The 20,950-nt window shown below is 38.1% G+C and overlaps 1 protein-coding gene across 2 annotated transcripts; it reads right to left on the reverse strand.

Annotated features, from left to right (window-relative positions):
• Positions 1–322: 322 nt before the first annotated feature.
• Positions 323–1,907, reverse strand: LOC107800345 (early nodulin-like protein 9). Of its 2 annotated transcripts, none has more exons than XR_012704489.1 (2): positions 1,497–1,907; positions 323–1,075 (listed from the first exon to the last, which is right to left on the reverse strand). XR_012704489.1 is itself a non-coding variant. In XM_016623501.2 (2 exons), exons 1-2 carry the CDS (start codon positions 1,696–1,698, stop codon positions 616–618), a joined length of 654 nt encoding a protein of 217 aa, XP_016478987.1. In that variant the 5' UTR covers positions 1,699–1,847; the 3' UTR covers positions 332–615. The 2 variants fall into 2 exon arrangements, 1 of the variants encoding a protein (XP_016478987.1); XM_016623501.2 differs by having other exon boundaries at positions 332–1,067; positions 1,497–1,847.
• Between the last annotated feature and the right edge of the window lie 19,043 nt (positions 1,908–20,950).

A 20,950-nucleotide genomic window follows, 5' to 3' on the forward strand; every position in this document is an offset into this window, starting at 1 on the left:
GATTTGTAAAGATTGAGGCAATAATAGCAAATCACGTATAATTATGGATTTGATTGATTCCTTCCATATTTGTAATCATTAATGACCTTTCCTTATCCTTGGCTTTTAATGATCTTGATTATCAGTCCCATACTTATTTTTTTCTATTTAACTTTGAGACTAACATGTACGGTATCTTTATAAGTGATCCGGTGAGTGTTGTTCATATATCTTCTACGCACATCATTCTTCTTTATCATTTCAACTTCCATGACACATGTATTTGCAATATTGGTCCACATAGTGGGTTTATTTTCCACCAATACAAAAGTGATCAGACAGGAAGTATACTTTAGAGTTAGCCGATTATAAGCAACTAATATATGATAACTATGGGAGAACTAGTAACGTAAAAATTAAGCCAGATAATTTGCTACGACAGGTTACATTACAATGATGGTGTAAAACTCTTACACAGTTATAAGTTAAATCCAAAATGAATATTAGCAGTTTATTCATCCTTTCTTTCATATATATATGTGTGTGTGTGTGTGTGTGTGTCTTACATATGTGTCAATGACCAAAATATTGAAAATCAAATATCAATAGAATCAAAGATGTGCAACAACCTCACCATCAGAGACCTAGAAGAATGGAAGAACCAATAAAGGCTCCAACTGATCCAACAAAACTCATGACAATTGAAGAAGCACTATTCTTTGGAGGAGAAGATTCTTGAGAAGGTGTTGGTGATGGATTGATGTCTACTGAACCAGTTGATGGAGATGTGGCACCTTCATCGAAAGGAGAAGGAGCTAGAGGAACCTCTGCTGTTGATGGTGAAGGTGAAGGCGAAGCGACGGTTTGATTGTTATTGCTTCTATCGGCCATGACCACCACTTGTAAATTTTCATTCTTGACACAGTTTTCGTGAACTCCACTGATGAAATAGAAATGCCCAGATTGGTTAAACTTAAAAATATTATGTCCATCACTGTATTTTTCAATTGGAGCCGCTATGCTGCAATTTGCATAGTCTTCCTTGGTTACAAGAAGAACTGAATCATTATCAGACGGATAGACAAACACTGCAAACCTAAGATGATAAATGGTGTCAAAATCAAACTTGTTAACACCTAAGGATGCAAGACAACAACTATCTTTAAGGAACTCAGTAAAATAGTCCTGTAACTTTGGGAAAGGGGGTGCCTCCTCACTATTAAAGGGGGTCCCGAATTTTGTTAACCCAAAGCACAAGTCTCGACAAAGTCGTGTGACCATGTATTGGGGTTGATGCTTGTACACTGTCAAAAGGTCAAGAAAGTTGGTGACCTAATGACACGGGAGTCAACTACCAAATCCCCTACTATAACCGTTTAAGGTAGCGAAACTTCTTGTCGGGCACAAAAAATATTTCTATTGTATGACATAAGGATGAATCTCTCATTTGAACAACAATTGGAGCAAATATTTGACTTGAGAAGAAATGGGAAAAAATATAAATTATGAGAACTTACATAAACTATCACCAATTTGGAATCGACTCCTCTCAGCCCACTGGTTGTAATTATTGGCATTGGAATCCAAAGGGACACTCCAATCTCCAGAACCTCCAACGTTGAACTCATAGGTATTGCCGTTTTGGATCAATAGCAAAAGACTAAGTAACCCCAAATTATAAATACTTTTTATGCACGATCTTGAACTTGTTTGAACCATTGGGAATTAAGTCAAGGTATGTTAGAACCTTAATGTTGGATATTTGGGAAACTATTTGGATGATGAGAATGACGAATAATATGAGGGGTATTTGTAGGGACATTTTGCAATGAACTTTACAAGCTGTGGCAGTGAAGCTTTTGCTGCCTTTTTGTTATTCTTTCTCCTTTAGGATATCTTAGCACCTATTGTAATTCATAAGGGCACTTTTAATAAGAGACGAGATTCTGGTTGAGCTCTTTGGTGTCTCTTTTGAGTTGCTTATTCTGGGGGTTTATACTTGACTTCAATATAATCAAGAATTTTCATGTCTTAAGTGTTGGGTTAGGGAATCTAGAAAAGACATGAAAAAAGTTTCTTATGTCATGAAAATAATGAAAGAGAAGACTTCCAGATTGTAAGTTTCTTAATCCTCCACTTTCATGTGTAAAGTAGGAATACCAGTAAGGTAATTGCAAAACATGAATTATTATCGTTATCTAGTGATCGGAAGAGTTTCCATACTTAGCTAAGCTGTAAAACATCTCCAAAGTATAGAAATCTTAGCATAAGTCAGTTACTATATATGGTGTTTACATAATGTTCCGTATAGTAAAAGAAGTTGGATACTTAAAGGTCATACATATTAACTTCCAAATAAAATATTCCTTTTAGGTGTCATTTGATTTGAAGACAAGTTCGCTAAGAGCAGTTATGTTCGAATTAGTTATACTAAAATTGATTATGTTGGGATTAGTTATCTTGGTATTATTTCTTATTGACTGTTTGGTATGTTGTATTAATCCTGGTGTCAATTTTACTGCTTTATCCTCGGATAAATTATCCTGGGATTACTATTCCATCTCTAGCAGGTATAAGTTATCTCAGCACTATTTTTAATTCTGGGATAATTTATCCCAGGAATCAGGATTAGTAACTAAACAAGAAATAAAGCGGTACTAAATTTTGATCCTAGGATTATTTTTACTTATCCATCATATTAAACGATCCCTTAAATTTTAACTTCCAGTATCAGTACTTAAATTGAAGATTTAGTTGAAGTTGAAAGAAACAGTTTGGTCAAAAGTTTCTGGAATTGTTACCTATATATGTTTAATTATAAACATATTTCATACTTACTATTTTTATAGAGGTTCCTTCTATACATAATTACCATTTCTATACATAAATATCAATTGTATACAAAGTAATATATTATGCTCCAATATTTCTCACTTTCTCTTCCTCTTCTTCCTCTTTCAAATTCAAACCCCTTCACTCAAAACTGAATATACCAATTCCACCATTACAATTGAATACACTATTAGAACTGGGGATTATAAATTAGCAGCGAGTTAAATGCAGGACGAAAAGAAAACTAGAGTTGTTAAGGACCAAAGGCATAGTTCTTATGTTAACGGAGTGAATGACTAGTGAATTCCCTTTTTTGCTTTGTAAACTCAGTTGAACTTTTAAGATCCGAATTGAAATTCGTTCTTATTCACAACATAACAATCATGTATCTAGTTAAGAGCTTAAACTCCATTAACAGCCATTAAAAAATTTCGAAACTTTTAAATTTAAAAATCCAATTTTACAAAATCATTATTTGTTTGAATTGAATGTTGTTGCAAACGATTGATAATAATGTTTGCAGTTTATATCTTAATTTTGAGGGAGTTCGGTGAAAATTAGAGTTGGCTTTGGTTGAAATTTTAAATGGAGACTCGGAGAGGCCAAACAAGAACCATGGGGATGATTAGTGGTCGCAAATATTTGGTGGATGAATGATAAATTGTATGTTATTTGTATGTTCAATGTATCATTGTACGTACATTGATATACACTCGACATACAAAACATATATAAACAACATATAAAAGTCATATATTATAGTAATAATAATAATATGCAAGTCGTCTGTAAGTTGTGTGCAATAACAATTTTGTATACAAATTGTATGCAAGTTGTATGTCAGTCATATGTTTTAGCTGTTGAATGGTGTTTTGAAATGTGAATCTTGAAGTTATATACTGTTAGGTTGGTTCTGGTCGTATAACTACTACCAAAAGTTTTGAATTGAGATTTTAAGATTGAAACTACTTGTGCGTAAGGGATCTATGACTACAAATGTAACCTGCCAAGCTGAACCTTGTTAGATCGAGAAATTTCAAACTCCAATTCCTGGTTTGAGTTCGAACAATTGTATCTATAAAAAAAAATGAAAATCATATGATTCATGTTGTTTGCTGCTATTACCTAGTCATTGTTGTGTTTACCCGTCGATTTGGTGTTACACTCCATGTTTTCGTACGTAAGAGTACATCGCAAGTCAATTGATGTATGCTTAGAAATGAGATCATCTTTGAAAGTACATAAAGTAAGTTAATTATGTTACCGTGCAGGTTACAAATATTTAAGATCATGAATAACAAGTAACAAGACGGTTGGAAGGCTTAGAAGCTAAACGAATTGAAAAAAATAAGTTTCGTCGAAAGTCGACAAGTTGAGAATGTTATAACATGTACTTTTGGGGTGAGACTAAGGTTTTTAACATAATAAGGATGTTATGTTATGAGCTATTTTAGTCGTATAATAGTCGTGTGTTATGTGTTGAAGACAAGCGAGTTGTGGAACAAAAGTTGGTAAATGTCATCACAAGTTACATTCATAAATGTTCTGAAACTTAGGTCAAATGTAGCTGAACTTTCCTCCCAATATACTTTGAATTACGGAATGATCCACCTACCAAATTGAATATCTACAAGTATAGTTTCCAACGCATTAAATTATTTATCAATACAACATCAGAGTAGAGATATATTTGCATTTTTTTCCAGATTGCGCAGACTGCATAGGTGACAAGTAGGTGTATCACCTACTTGCTTAAATGAAAGGACAAAATATGTCCAAAAAGGGGATGGTTGGGGTCGGCAAAAGAGCCCTTTAAGGGCTAATTTACTTCATATATTCCACTCATTATAGAGCAAAAAATCAGAGATAAACCCCTGCAAACTTTTCTCAAAAATTCAACACAAAACCCTAAATGATTTTCTCTTCTTTTCAAGTTCTAGTTGGAGGAAAACCTAAGGGCTGAAGAACCAAGTTAGGAGCTGAGATATTCACCAAATAAGGTAATTATACTGACCTCTTTCATTTTTTCTACTGGCAAAGTATAAAAATTCGTTCTATAATTGTAAGAACTTACGGGACGGTGATCGAAAGCCTTGAGTTCGAGTTATTCAACTTGCAGTGGACTGTTTTTTGGGTTGTTTCGTGTTGTTGTTGGGTTGTCAGTTTTGCTACTGTTTTATGGACTTTGGGAGGCGAAAGGGTGTGAAGAAACACCACATAATGTAGGGATGGTGGCTGGTCGTTCTTCGTAATATTTTCGGGTTGTTTGACATTATTATGGTTGTTGTTTTATGTATGAAGTGATTGGGGTATGTTGGGATGTTTTGTGGTATTTTGTGATGGATATAATGGTGAAAATGATGTATATATGTTGTTATTGTTGTGTTCTAGTATTGTTGGTGTTATCTTGACTTGGGAGGAAGATTATAGGGGAGATGCTGCCCGTTTTAATATTAAATAAGCTTGTCGTTCGTTGTGCGATAGTTGCGTCTTTCGTATCTTAATGATAACATTATTATCATTGTTATAGATTAAAGTGCGACGAGACGAGTTCAAAATAGTTATTGGACAGATTGTGATAACGTATGTAAGGTCTTTCTTTCTGTTCTTTGGCATGATTCTGTAAGTTACGTTGCCGTTATAAGGGATTCAAGGGGGCGCGTCTTTGTACACGTACTATTCCGACGATTAAGGTCTGTTCACGAGTATAGTCATATAAATAGAGCCTTCTGAAAGGTCCTTGTCTTCTATATGTAACAAAACGTCCAGATGTCAATTAAAGATTACGTACGATTGGTCTAATGAATCAGAAGCAATATAGTGTCCGTATAATGATGGATGGCTATACATGAATAGTTCAATAAGGTAGCATAATATATAGTTTGCAGAAAGATAAGAATGATTCGACCTAAATAACTCCATGACTTCCAATATTTACACGTTTGTATTCATAAAACTGATAAAGATCCACGAAGGTAGTTATGTTGCTCTTAAGTTAAGTAAGGTTGATTATATACGAGGGTGATTTTATAAGATAATATATGTTACCTAAGGAGTCATAAACTACAAAATATGATAAGCTTAGCAATAAGAATATAAGTTGATAGAGCGTAAATTCTGAAACTATTGTTACGTATTGATGAATCGATATATATGTATAACGAGTAGCCTCGCAAGCTAAGTATATTACATATCTATTAGTAGGCAGAATCATGTAATCACCATAAATGAGTGGCGATGTGAAATAAGGATAGAAGTGCGAGTCCAAATTAGTTACAACATTCTTCACGACTAAATAATATAGAATACAAAGGATGACGTAGCAAGTGGCTAAGAATAAGGATTGATTATTGTAACAAGTTACTCACAGACTTGTATGTTATGAATACAAGTTTATCTATAGCAGATTGAATGATGTCTGCATGAGTGATATGGAATGAATATGTATAAAACATGCTCCCTACATACGGTCTATGAACGCGTAGGTGTACAATGAAGCCCTATGGACGGTCTGTGAACACATATGTGCATAATGAAAGTTGTTTATGGATAGTCTCAGTTGCACGCATAGCCAAACCCCAGTATTATGAGCCGTACGAACAATCTACTATGTTACACGTATGAGACACTTGTTATTCGTGTTTATGAGTGTGAGCCTTACGTACGGTCTCTTATGAAATGCATAAATGCCACTTTTATGTTTCAGTGTAGCGCTAGAGATACTTGATCTATCTTAGGTAAGTATTTAGATATAAGGTATGATGGCTAGAAGGATGTTATATATAAAGTTTCATAATATGATGGTTTTCACTATAGATAGTATATGGGAACAAGTTTATGTATATTATGACACAAATTAGATGTATATACGACAATCGCGACATTAGATGTTTTCGGCCAACAAAGCCTTCCCTTTTCAGTCCACATCCTTTGTAAGGTAAGTTGTGATAGTTCAATACTTAGATATGTAATGAGTCAGAATAAGGTAAGTATGATTCCCGCATCTCATTGACCCTCCAGATTTCTTTCAGTATATCATATATACATGTCAATTCAATTTCAATTAAGTTATTCATATGTTATCTTCCTTACATACTTAATATATTTTTTTGTACAAATGTCCCATCGTCGGGGCATTGAATTCATACCTGCAGGTTCAGGTATCCAGTTGGACAGGCTCTTATCATAAACGGAGTTGATATCCAGCTAAGGGTTGGCAAAGCTCTATTTTATCTAGATTACAGCCGACTCTAGAGGTTATCAAACTGTCCTATGTAACTATATACTTATAGGTATGTGAGTGTCTTGTCCCGACCATATTTTGATGTCAAATACTCTTAGAGACTTTGTAGACACAGGTTCAGTATGTAAAACATGTCAGAGGCCTTGACAGCTCGTGTGTATTCATGTTTTGAGTACGATAATACAATATTTTCCCACTTACAGTTACACAGTACGAGTTGTGGCTATGTTGGCCTATGATAGTTACAGAAAGAATTAGTTCAGCCAAGTCGGTCTATGTATGTTCTAGTTTTCGACGAATGATCATAAGTTGAAGACTGATTCGCTCGGATCAATAAGGCACTGAGTGACAGCTACGCCTCCCCAGGTTTGGGGCGTGATATCTGGAGTAGAAAAACTTGAAGAAGAGATTTTTGCCATTTATAAAGTTTCAAAGCTCCAAGTTTAAAAGTTGGATTTTTAGAATTGGCTTCTAGTTTTATTGGGTATTGTGGAAAACAATAGAAAATATTTTAAGGAGTTTATATCCAAAAAATTTGGAAAATTTGGTGAAGATTTTGAGCGAGTTTAGCAGAATTTTCAACAAAGGTTGAAAGAGGAAGAAGAACATGTTGTAATTTGCTGGATTACGTATATATTATATAAACAAACTTAATGTACTTTTTAAAAACCCAAAAATCAAGCTAAAAGGGGTAAACATCCTATTTTTGTACATATAGGAAGAAATTCCAAAGTTACTCTTCTTCATACTTAACTCTAAATTTAGGCTGCCCTCCTAAACATATTTTTTAATCATATTTTTTGTAAATACTTTTTAAATATTTTGACTTACCAATTATAATACTTATATTATTTTTATGTAGTTTCTAAATAGGTAAAATTTATTTCAAAAATTTTGAAAATCTTATGTCTCATTTCACACCAAATATTAATGATAAATTTGACTCTTGTATTTCGAAAAGATTCACATAAACTGAATCAAATGTAGTACTAAATAGGTAGGCCATGTTATTTATTTTAAAAGGGCAATATTTGGCTTTTACTATTTGAAATGACTCAATTTTACCTTTCATTATACTATAAGAATGATTAGCACAGGGTGTGCAACGACCCGACTGGTCATTTTGAGTATTTTAATCATGTTCCCCCATTTATTGCCTCCTCTATGTTGTATTGTGGTTATGTGACTTTTTCGGGGTGTTTGGTTTTGGTTTCGGGTACGTTTCGGAGTGAAATGGAACACTTAGTCCCTAAGTTAGTGTATCGATCCGGCCGGTCGTTTTGAGTATTATAACCCCGTTCCCCCATTTACTGCTCAATTTATGTCTTACATTCGTTTTATGACTTAGCGGATTAGTTGTTCGGGTCCGAAAGGAATTCAGTGTGAAACGAGACACTTAGTCTCATAATTGAAAATTTAAGTTAGAAAAGTTGACCGGATGTGGACTTATATATAAATGACCTCAGATTTAAATTTTGATAATTTCAATAGCTCCGTATGGTAATTTTGGACTTAGGAACGTGTCCGGAAAATTATTTGGAAGTCTGTAGTAGAATTAGGCTTGAAATGGCAAAAGTCGAATTTATGGGAAGTTTGACCGGGGGGTTGACTTTTTGATATCGGGGTCGGAATCCAGTTCTGAAAATTTTCATAGCTATGTTATGTAATTTATGACTTGTGTGCAAATTTTGAGGTCAATCGTAATTGATTTGATAGGTTTCAGCATCGAATGTAGAAGTTAAAAATTTTTAAGTTCTTTAAGCTTGAATTGGGGTATGATTCATGGTTTTAGCATTGTTTGATATGATTTGAGGTTTCGACTAAGTCCGTATGATGTTATAGGACTTGTTTGTATGATTTGACGGGTCCCGAGGGGCTTGTGTGTATTTTTTTAAGATCATTGGTTGAGAGACTAGTAAGGTTAAGAAATTTGAGAGTTGACCATGATCAATATCGGGTCAAGATGACATCTTTTCAGTATTTTGAGTGCGCGAGCAGGTCCGTAGCGTGTTTTATGATTGAAATTCATATATGGTTTGTGTCCGGGAGGTTTCAGATGGTTAATGGATCAAAAGTTGGACTTAAACATCTGCTGCAAAAGCTGCTGCAATTTTTATTCTGCTGGAACTTCGAAGGCCGAGGACCCAAGGCCGAGGACCCAAGACCGAGGGCCTGGACAAAAGTGTAAGTTATAAAGCAGGGGACTTCATCCCATTTTTTATTTTTATCAAATTGGAGCTTGGGGAGAGGCAATTTTTGGGAGATTTTCAGAGAAAATATCGGGGTAAGTGTTCTTAACTCAATTATGGTTAGATTACCCGAATACATCATTTGTTTTCACCATTTAATTAGTGTTTTGAGATTGAAATTTGGAAAAATTATAGAAATCTCATAGAAACGAATTTGTGAGATTTCAGTGTCGATTCAGAGTCGGATTTGAGTGAAACTCGTATGGTTGGACTCGTAATTGAATGGGTTATCGGATTTTGTGAGTTTCTCCGGATTCTGATATGTGGGCCCCATGAGCGATATTTGAGCTAAAATTCGATTTTTTATGGAAAATTAGCATTTTCTTATGAAATTAATTTCAATAAAATTTATTGACTGAATCGAATTATTTGTGGCTAGATTTGAGGCGTTTGGAGGCCAATTCACTAGGCAAAAGCTTAGCATCATAAGAATTTCATGGTTTGAGGTGAGTAACAGTTTTAAATCTGGTCCTCTGGGTACGAAACCCCAGATTTTTGTGTCATGTGATTATTTTGGAGGTGACACTCATGCTAGGTGATGGGCGTGTGAGCGTGCACCGAGAGGATTGTGACTTGGTCTGTTCCGTGAAACTGTAAAGTTGAATAACTTGTTGTTAGGTATATACTCTCTTTGTGTTAAAGAAATTTGATTGTAAATTATGCTTAGTCTATATGATATTACTGTTGGGAACTGCAGAAGTCGTGACTTGTTGAATTATTTGCTAATTGCTGTCTTGTACTCAGTCATGATTTTACCTGCGTATCATACCTTAGTCTTTCTTGATTTTTGTTGATACACTATGTTATGTTTGTTTGGGCTGATCTTTGCGATTTTCGAGAGCCCGAGAGACTAGAGAGGTTGATGATTGAGTGAGGCCGATGGCCTGTCGGTGAGGTATGGATATTATAGCACGTGAGTTGTCCGTGCGAATTATAGCGCTTGGGCTGTAGGAGCCCCTCCGGAGTCTGTACACCCCTAGTGAGCGCGGGTACCTATTGAGTGTGAGTGCTGAGGGCTAGGAGCCCAGTGAGTGATTGTTGTCCTGAGAGGTTGTACGTGCTTTTCAATTGTTGTTGCACTTAGTTGTTATCTATCATTGTTGTGAAATTCTCCGAAAGATTTTATATCTGGATTACATGAACTTGAATTATTTAGAACTGATTTGACTTAAACTACTGGATTTGAAAGCATGTCTACTCTCTACTGGAATTACTGAAAGTGAACTATAACTGTGTAGCTCGTCACTATCTTCAGTTCCTTATTTATTATTGTTACTTATTGAGTTGGTTGTACTCATACTATACCCTGCACTTCGTGTGCAGATCCAGGTATTCCCGGACATAGCTGGTATTGATTCGTTCACGCAGTTGATTTTTTCAGAGATTCTGAGGTAGTTGCCGTTTTTTGCAGACCTTGTCTCTCTTTCCCTATCTCTTTATTTACTGTATTTGGTCTTAGACTATCATGGACCGTATTTTTCAGACTTGTAATCATATTAGATGCTCTTGTACTCAGTGACATCAGGTTTTGGGAGTATTTATATTTGTACTTATAATATTTCTTCTGCTGAATTTAATCATTCTATTTTTAAATTTAAAAGAATATGTGGTTTATTGAGATTGTCGGCTTGCCTAGTATTGAGATAGGCGCCATCACGACGGGTGGGATTTTGGGTTGTGACAAGTTGGTATCAGAGCCTAGGTTACATATGTCTCACGAGTCATGAGCAGGTTTCGTAGAGTCTTGAGGATCGGTACGGAGATGTCTGTACTTATCTGCGAGAGGCTACAGAACCCTTAGGAAAAATTTCACTTTCTTGTATTCTGTCGTGCGAATTTGCTGATTCCGAAAACTAAATTTCTGTTATTCTATTCTATTACAGATGGTGAGGACACGTACTACCGGATCAGACGGCCAACCACCAGTGCTACCAGTTAGGGCCGCGAGAGGCTTGGGCCGTGGTAGAGGCCGGGGCCGAGGTAGAGGTTGAGGTATAGCTCGTACCACAGTTGGACCAGCACCTGTAGTACCACCAGTTGGTCCAGCTCAGGAGCAAATTCCAGATATAGCTGAGTCGACAGGACCAGCTCAGGCAATAGTTGTGCCCATCGAGATTCCAGGCCTTCAGGAGACTTTGGCCCAGATATTGACAGTTTGCACTGGTCTTGCTCAGGTGATTTTGGCTCAGGCCGCACTTGCCACTTCTCAGGCCAGGAGAGGTACCCATAGCCATATTGCCCGTACTCCAGATTAGGTATTACATAGACTTTATATAACGGGGGCACTACCAGCCCAGTCGGTTGCAGCTGCTCAGGCCCCGGTAGTTCCTATTATGGTAGATGATAAGCAGAGGAGACTTGAGAGATTTGAGAGGCTTTGACCACTACCATTTAGCGGTGCTGAGTTAGAGGATTCTCAGGGTTTTCTAGATAAATGTCAACGGATGCTTCGGAAAAAGGGCATTCTGGAGAGAAATGGGGTCTCGCTCACTACTTTTCAGTTTTCTGGGGCTGCCTTCAGATGGTGGGAGGCTTACGAGAGGCATAGGCCGGTCGGTGCAACACCCCTTACCTGGCAGCAGTTCTCCAGTCTATTCCTCAGTCTCGCAGAGAGGAGCTGCGTAGAAAGTTCGAGCAACTTCGTCAGGGTGATATGTCCATGACACAGTATGAGATGAGATTTTCTGAGTTGGACCGTCATACTATCTGGCTGATTCCCACAGACAGGGAGAGGATCAGGAGGTTCATAGATGGCCTCACTTTTCAGCTGCGATTACTCATGACTAGAGAGAGAGTGTCTGGTGCTACTTTCGATGAGGTTGTCGACATTGCTCGACAAATTGAGATGGTTCGCAACCAGGAGCGGATTGAGAGGGAGGCTAAGAGGCCTCATGGTTCAGGCGATTTCAGTGGTGTTCCTTCATGGGGTCAGTTTTACCGCAGTAGGGGTAGTTCTTACAGACACGCTTAGACGGGTCATCCAGCTCATCGTGGTGCATCAGCTAGCCACAGTTCTTACAGTGCTCACTCAGGCCAGTCGTCATTCAGTGCACTACCAGCGCAGAGTTCTCATCATGCCTCGTCCGCTCAGGCTTCTATAGGTAATTCTTTGGGTTATCAGGAGCAGCAGTTCCGTCAGAGGAGGGGTTGCTTCGAATGCAAAGAATTGGGTCATATCAAGAGAGATTGTCTTAGGCTATTGAGTGGGGCTCTACAACAGAGTTTTCGACCAACGACACCAGCACCAGCAGTTACACCACCCGCCCAGCCAACTCGGGGTGGGGGACATGCAGCTAGGGGTCGCACAAGAGGGGGAGGCCAATCAGTTGGCAGTCAGGCCCGATTCTATGCTTTTCCTTCTAGGCCAGATGCTGTTGCTTTAGATGCAATGATCACAGGTATTGTTTCAGTGTGCCACATGGAAGTTTCTATATTATTTGACCCTGGTTCCACTTATTCATATATATCATCGTATTTTGCTCATTATCTGGATATGCCCTGTGAGTCCTTAATTTCACTTGTTTGTGTATCTACACCGGTGGGTAATATTATTACTGTGGACCGTGTGTATCAGTCGTGTGTGGTAACTATTGGGGAACTAGAGACTAGAGTTGATCTCTTATTACTCGGTATGGTTGATTTTGATGTAATCCTGGGTATGGATTGGTTGTCTCCATGTCATGCTATTCTGGACTGTCACACAAAAACTGTGATGTTGACGATGTCGGGGTTTCCAAAGGTTGAATGGAGAGGTTCTCTAGATTTTGTTCCTGGCAGGGTAATTTCTTATTTGAAGGCCCAACGTATGGTTGGAAAGAGTTGTTTATCATATTTGGCATTTGTGAGAGATGTTGATGCAGATACTCCAATTATTGATTCAGTACCGGTCGTGTGAGACTTTTCGGATGTATTTCCTACAGACCTGCCGGGTATGCCACCCGACAGGGATATTGATTTCGGTATTGACTTGGTGTAGGGCACTCAGCCCATTTCTATTCATCAGTATCGTATAGTACCAGCTGAGTTAAAAGAATTGAAAGAGCAACTACAGGAATTCCTTGAAAAGGGGTTTATTAGGCCTAGTGTGTCACCTTGGGGTGCACCGGTTCTGTTTGTGAAAAAGAAAGATGGTACTATGCGGATGTGCATCAATTATAGGCAGTTGAACAAAGTTACAATCAAGAATAAATATCCCTTGTCGCGTATTGATGACTTATTTGACCAGCTTCAGGGAGCGAGGGTGTTCTCCAAAATTGATTTGAGATCTGGGTATCACCAGTTGAAAATTTGGGATTCGGATATTCTAAAGATGGCATTTAGAATTAGTTATGGCCACTATGAATTTCTTGTGATGTCTTTCAGGCTAACCAATGCCCCAGCAGCATTTATGCATTTGATGAATAGTATATTCCAGCCATATCTTGATTATTTGTCGTAGTGTTTATTGATGATATCCTGGTGTACTCACGTAGCTAAGAGAAGCATGTACAACACTTGGGTTTGTATTACAAAGTTTGAGAGATGAGAGACTTTATGCCAAATTCTCTAAGTGTGAGTTCTAGCTTAATTCGGTGGCATTCTTGGGATATATAGTGCCCAGTGAAGGAATTAAGGTGGATCCGAAGAAAATAGAGGCAGTTCAGAGTTGGCCCAGGCCATCTTCAGTTACTGAGATTCAGAGTTTTCTTGGACTGGCCGGTTATTATCGTCGCTTCATGGAGGGTTTCTCGTCTATTGCATCACCTATGACTAAATTGACCCAAAAAGGTGCTCCGTTTAGGCGGTCGGATGAATGTGAAGAGAGCTTTCAAAAGCTCAAAACAGCTTTGACTACAACTCCAATATTGGTGTTGCCTACAAATTTTGAGTCTTATATTATGTATTGTGATGCGTCGCGTATTGGTCTCGGCACAGTGCTTATGCAAGACGGTAGGGTGATTGCCTATGCGTCCAGACAGTTAAAGGCACATGAGAGAAATTATCCGATCCACGACTTTGAGTTAGCAGCTATTGTTCATGCCTTAAAGATTTGGCAGCACTATTTGTACGGTGTCCATTGTGAGGTTTATACCGATCATCGGAGTCTACAATATCTGTTCAAACAGAAAGATCTTAATTTGCAGCAGCGGAGGTGGTTAGAGTTACTTAAGGATTATGATATCACCATTCTCTATCATCCCGGAAAGGCCAATATAGTGGTCGATGCCTTGAGTCGTAAGGCGGAGAGTTTGGGCAACTTAGCATACTTACCGGTAGAAGAGAGGCCTTTAGCCTTGGATGTTCAGGCCTTGGACAACCAATTTGTTAGATTGGATGTTTCCGAGCCGAATCGAGTTTTGGATTATGTGGTTTCTCGATCTTCTTTCTATGATCGCATCAGAGAGCGCCAGTATGATGATCCACATCTGTTTGTCCTTAAGGACACGATTCAACATGGTGATGCCAAAGAAGTCAATATTGGAGATGACGGTGTATTACGGATGCAGGGCAGGCTATGTGTGCCTAATGCAGATAGTTTGCGTGAGTTTATTCTCCAGGAAGCTCACAGTTTGCGATAATCCATTCATCCAGGTGCCGTGAAGATGTATCAGGATTTGAGGCAGTACTATTGGTGGAGGCGAATCGAGAAAGATATAGTTGGGTTTGTATCTCGGTGTTTAAATTGTCAACAGGTGAAATATGAACATCAGAGGCTAGGAGGATTGCTTCAAAGACTTGAATGTCATGCCCCAAACCTGGGGAGGCATGGCTGGCACTCGGTGCCGTACTAGCCCGAGCGAACCACTCTGTAACTCATTTTGTTTTTCTTCATCTGTAACTATCAAGGGCCAACATGGCCACAACTCATAATGTATAACTATAAGTGGGCAAACGTTGTATCAATGAACCATCTTTCATAAAATATGAATACATATGGGCCGTCAAGGCCTCTAACATACTGTACAAAATGAACCTCTCTCTACAAAGCCTCTAAGAAAATTTGACATCAAATGGGATAGGGTACCGGCCTACCAATAAGTCTGTAGAAAAACTCTGACACAATGACTCATAGACTTGGCTGCACTCCGAATGAGGTGGAGTCTTACCGATCCTTTGCTGGATGCCAATCTCGTCTACTATGAGGGCTCGTCAAACTGATTATCTATACCCGCATGCATGAATACAGCGTCCCTAACAAAAGGACATCAGCACGAATAATGTGCTGAGTATGTAAGGCAGAACTGAAACATAACAATAAATCAACATTAATTAAAGACATATAAGAATCAACCTGAATCTCTGAAGTACCGTCGTATATGCATACTTATTTTACTTACATATATAATGCTTCTCTTTGAGACTATTTCTATTATCCATATCGTATGATGCATGACTGCCCAACTGATCAGTGGTAACTGCCCGACCAGCCTTCGCACAGTGGTAAATGCATGACTGCCCAACCGGCCGTAGCTCGGTGGTAAATATGTAACTGCCTAACCGGCCGTAGCTCGGTGATAAATGCATGACTGCCCGACCGTCCGTAGCTCGGTGGTAAATGAATATGCATGTCTGCCCAACCAGTGGTAACTGCCCGACCGATGGTAAATAATAATACATTACTGCCCAACCGGTGGTAACTGCCCGACCGGCCGTAGCACGGTGGTAAATGAATATGCATGAAGATGCGTGTACATGTATCACTATATTATAAACATTAACATCTCTATCATAATACCTCAGTAGGGAACTGGATACATACTTAGAATGCTTGAATATAACTTTACCAGAATGAATAACATAGATATCCTTAACTGCTAAGTGTAGAACCACTTATGGAATAATATTACATTTATTTATCGTTACATGGATCATGCCAAAAGAAAGAAGGGATAGCCTTAACATACCTGGAGTAGGGGAAAATTCGTATGATATTCTGAAACATTTGTCTTCTTCTATCTAACAACAATCAGAAACTTTAGTTTTCTTCTCCGTGTCAAAGGGCGAGTCAAGCTATGCATATAGGTAGATGCATTGCTGCATGGGGGCTTTGCACTAAATTGTAAGAAGAAATTTGCAAGGTAATAATCTTTGAAATAATACAGAAATCAACGTAACATCTCATCCCGAAAATAGCTTTTGAGACTTCAATCTTCAAGATGCAGATTATGCATGCTGAATGCAACTTTCTGCCACCTTTTCACTCAATGCAAGAGTCATCATATGTATCTCCATGTGTCTACCACATGACATTTTGGTCTTTATCCAAAATACCTTAATTAATCACAGATTAAAAAATTATTCCATTAACCAATTACCCACATAATTAATAACTATCTCAAATTACTTAAAATACTACCCACTTTTAACACACTTTATATATACCCTACTATCGTGGTCATGTGGTACCATATAAAATCAATACATACACTATTATTTTATTAAAACATCTATGTAACAATACATATATTTTCTCAAATTCTAATTTTCCTAATCTCATATAAAGAGTATATATATATATATATATATATATTTTCTCAACTTCTAATATTCCTAATCTCATACAAGGAGAAAAATTTTCGTACGCTAAATTCTTAAAATGGTAAAAAGATAACCTTCTTTTCTTGTGAGAAAATAATTTCTATCTTTACAATAAATAAAATCTCATAAACTTTCTCATATTATGTGTATAATTTACCATATTCGAAAATAGTATAATAGTAACTATCCAAAATTACACTTATAAAACTTTTACTAAAATACTCCACTTAAAAGAAAATACCACATTAACATAATATCTAACGATATCAATGTTATTAAACTTACGGGGTGTAACATTGAAATTTCGGAGTAGAAATGGGAGCGTATTACCATGGATTTCGTAGTTGGGCTTCCACGGACTTTGGGAAAGTTTGATGTTGTTTGGGTGATAGTAGATCGGTTGACCAAATCTGCGCATTTTATTCCAGTTGGTACTAATTATTCTTCGGAGCGGTTAGCTGGGATATATATATTCGCGAGATTGTTCGCCTACACGGTAAGCCAGTGTCCATCATTTCATATCGGGGCTCGCAGTTTACATCACAGTTTTGGAGAGCAGTGCAACGAGAATTGGGCACACAGGTTTAGTTGAGTACAACCTTTCACACTCAAACGAACAGACAGTCCGAGCGCACTATTCAAATATTGGAGGATATGCTACGCACTTGTGTCATTGATTTTGGGGGTTCTTGGGATCAATTTATGCCACTCGCGGAGTTTGCTTATAATAATAGCTACTAGTCAAGAATTCAGATGGCTCCGTATGAGGCTTTGTATGGGAGGCGTGTCTGGTCCCCGTTGGGTTGGTTTGAGCCGGGTGAGGCTAGGCTATTGGGTACTGACTTGGTTCAGGATGCTTTAGAGAAGGTCAAAGTGATTCAGGAATGGCTTCGCACGACGCAGTCTAGACAAGAGAGTTATGCCAACAGGAAGGTTCATGATATGGTTTACATGGTTGGGGAGAAGGTTCTACTCAAGATTTCACCCATGAAGGGTGTATTGAGGTTCGGTAAGAAGGTCAAGTTGATCCCTCGGGTATATTGGGCCTTTTGAGATACTTAAGAAGATTGGAGAGGTGGCTTATGAACTTGCTTTGCCACCTAGTCTATCAGGTGTTCATCCAATGTTCCATATATCCATGCTCCGAAAGTATGTCGGGGATCCGTCTCATATTCTGGATTTCAGTATAGTACAACTAGACGGTAATTTGACTTATGATGTGGAGCCGGTGGCTATTTTAGACCGGCAGGTTCGGAAGCTGAGGTCAAAGAGCATAGCATCAGTGAAAGTACAATGGAGAGGCCAGCTAGTCGGAGAAGCTACTTGGGAGATTGAACAGGAGATGTGGAGCAAATATCCACACCTATTTGAGACTCCAAGTATGATTTTAAACCCGTTCGAGGACAAATATTTTTTTAAAAGGGGGAGAATTAACGACCCGGCCTGTCATTTTGAGTATTATAATAACGTTCCCCCATTTACTACTCAATTTATGCCTTACAGTTATTTTATGACTTACCGGATTAGTTGGTTCGGGTGCAGAAGGAATTTAGAGTGAAACGAGACACTTAGTCTCATAATTAAAAATTTAAGTTAGAAAAGTTTACCATATGTGGACTTATGTGTAAACGACCTCGGATTCGAATTCTGATAATTCCAATAGCTCAGTATGGTGATTTTGGACTTAGGAGCATGTCCAGAAAATTATTTAGAGGTCCATAGTTGGCTTGAAATGACAAAAGTTGAATTTAAGGGAAGTTTGACCGGGGGGTTGACTTTTTGATATTCGGGTCGGAATCTAGTTCTGAAAATTTTATAGCCCTGTTATGTCATTTAGGACTTGTGTGCAAAATTTGAGATCAATCGGAATTGATTTGATAGATTTCGGCATCGAATATAGAAATTGGAAATTCTTAAGTTCCTTAAGCTTGAATTGGGGTATGATTCATGGTTTTGGCATTGTTTGATATGATTTGAGGTTTCGACTAAGTCCGTATGATGTTATAGGACTTGTTTGTATGATTTGACGGGTCCCGAGAGGCTTGGGTGTATTTTTTTAAGATCATTGGTTGAGAGAGTAGTAAGGTTAAGAAATTTGGGAGTTGACCATGGTCAATATCGGGTCAAGATGACCTCTTTTCAGTATTTTGAGTGCGCGAGCAGGTCCGTAGCGTGTTTTATGATTGAAATTCATATATGGTTTGTGTCTGGGAGGTTTCGGATGGTTAACAGATCAAAAGTTGGACTTAAACAGCTGCTGCATAAGCTGCTGCAATTTTTATTCTGCTGGAAATTCGAAGGCCGAGGGCCTGGACAGAACTGTAAGTTATAAAGCAGGGGACTTCGTCCCATTTTCCATTTTTGTCAAATTGGAGCTTGGGGAGAGGCGATTTTTGGGAGATTTTCAGAGAAAATATCGGGGTAAGTGTTCTTAACTAAATTATGGTTAGATTACCCGAATCCATCATTTGTTTTCACCATTTAATTAGTATTTTGAGATTGAAATTTGGGAAAATTATAAAACTCTCATAGAAACGAATTTTTTAGATTTCAGTGTCGATTCAGAGTCGGATTTGAGTGAAACTGGTATGGTTGGACTCGTAATTGAATGGGTTGTCGGATTTTGTGAGTTTCGTCGGATTGCGAGATGTGGTCCCACAGGCAAATTTTGAGCTAAAATTCATAGTTTTATGAAAAATTAGCATTTTCTTATGGAATTAATTTCAATAAATTTTATTGACTCAATCGAATTATTTGTGGTAAGATTCGAGACGTTTGGAGACCAATTCACGAGGCAGAAGCTTAGCGGAATAAAAATTTCACGATTTGAGGTAAGTAACAGTTTTAAATCTGGTCCTGAGGGTACGAAACCCCGGATTTTTGTGTCATGTGAATATTTTGGAGGTGACGCACATGCTAGGTGACGGGCGTGTGGGCGTGCACCGAGAGGATTGTGACTTGGTCCGTCCCGTGAAACTGTAAAGTTGAATAACTTGTTGTTAGCTATATGCTCTCTATGTGTTAAAGAAATTTGATTGTAAATCATGCTTAGGCTATGTGATAGTATTGTTGGGACCCGCAGAGGTCGCATACTTGTTGAATTATTTGCTAATTGTTGTCTTGTACTCAGTCATGATTTTACCTGCGTATCATACCTCAGTCTTTCTTAATTTTTGTTGATATACTATGTTATCTTTGTTTGGGCTGATCTTTGTGATTTTCGAGAGCCCGAAAGACTAGAGAGGTTGAGGACTGAGTAAGGCCGAGGGCCTGTCGGTGAGGCACAGATATTATAGCATGTGAGTTGTTCGTGCAACACGTGAGTTGTCCGTGCAGGATATCATAGCACGTGAGTTATTCGTACAGCACATGAGTTGTCCGTGCGGATTATAGCGCTTGGGCTGTAGGAGCCCCTCCGGAGTCTGTACACCCCAGTGAGCGCGGGTACCTATTGAGTGTGAGTGCTGAGGGTTGGGAGCCCAGTGAGTGATTATTGTCCTGAGAGGTTTTACTTACTATTCAATTATTGTTGCACTTAGTTGTTATTTGTCATTGTTGTGAAATTCTCCGAAAGATTTTATATCTGGATTACATGAACTTGAACTGTTTTGAACTGATTTGACTTAAACTGTTGGATTTGAAAGCATGTCTATTCTCTGCTGGAATTACTGAAAGTGAACTATAACTGTGTAGCTCGTCACTATCTTCAGTTCCTTATTTATTATTGTTACTTACTGAGTTGGTTGTACTCATACTACACCCTGCACTTCGTGTGCAGATCCAGGTGTTCCCGGATATAGCGGGTGTTAATTCTTTCATGCAGTTGATTTTTTTGGAGATTCTAAGGTAGTTGCCGTGTTTTGCAGACCTTGTCTCTCTTTCCCTATCTCCTTGTTTACTGTATTTGGTCTCAGACTATCATGGACCGTAGTTTCCAGGCTTGTAATCATATTAGATGCTCATGTACTCAGTGACACTCGGTTTTGGGAGTATTTATATTTGTAATTGTGAGATTTCTTCCGCTGAATTTAATCATTCTCTTTTCAAATTTAAAAGAATACATGGTTTATTGAGATTGTCGGCTTGCCTAGTATTGATATAGGCGCCATCATGACGGGTGAGATTTTGA

The sequence above is a fragment of the Nicotiana tabacum genome, chromosome 21 (assembly GCF_000715075.1).
Source record: "Nicotiana tabacum cultivar K326 chromosome 21, ASM71507v2, whole genome shotgun sequence".
Lineage (NCBI taxonomy): Eukaryota > Viridiplantae > Streptophyta > Magnoliopsida > Solanales > Solanaceae > Nicotiana > Nicotiana tabacum.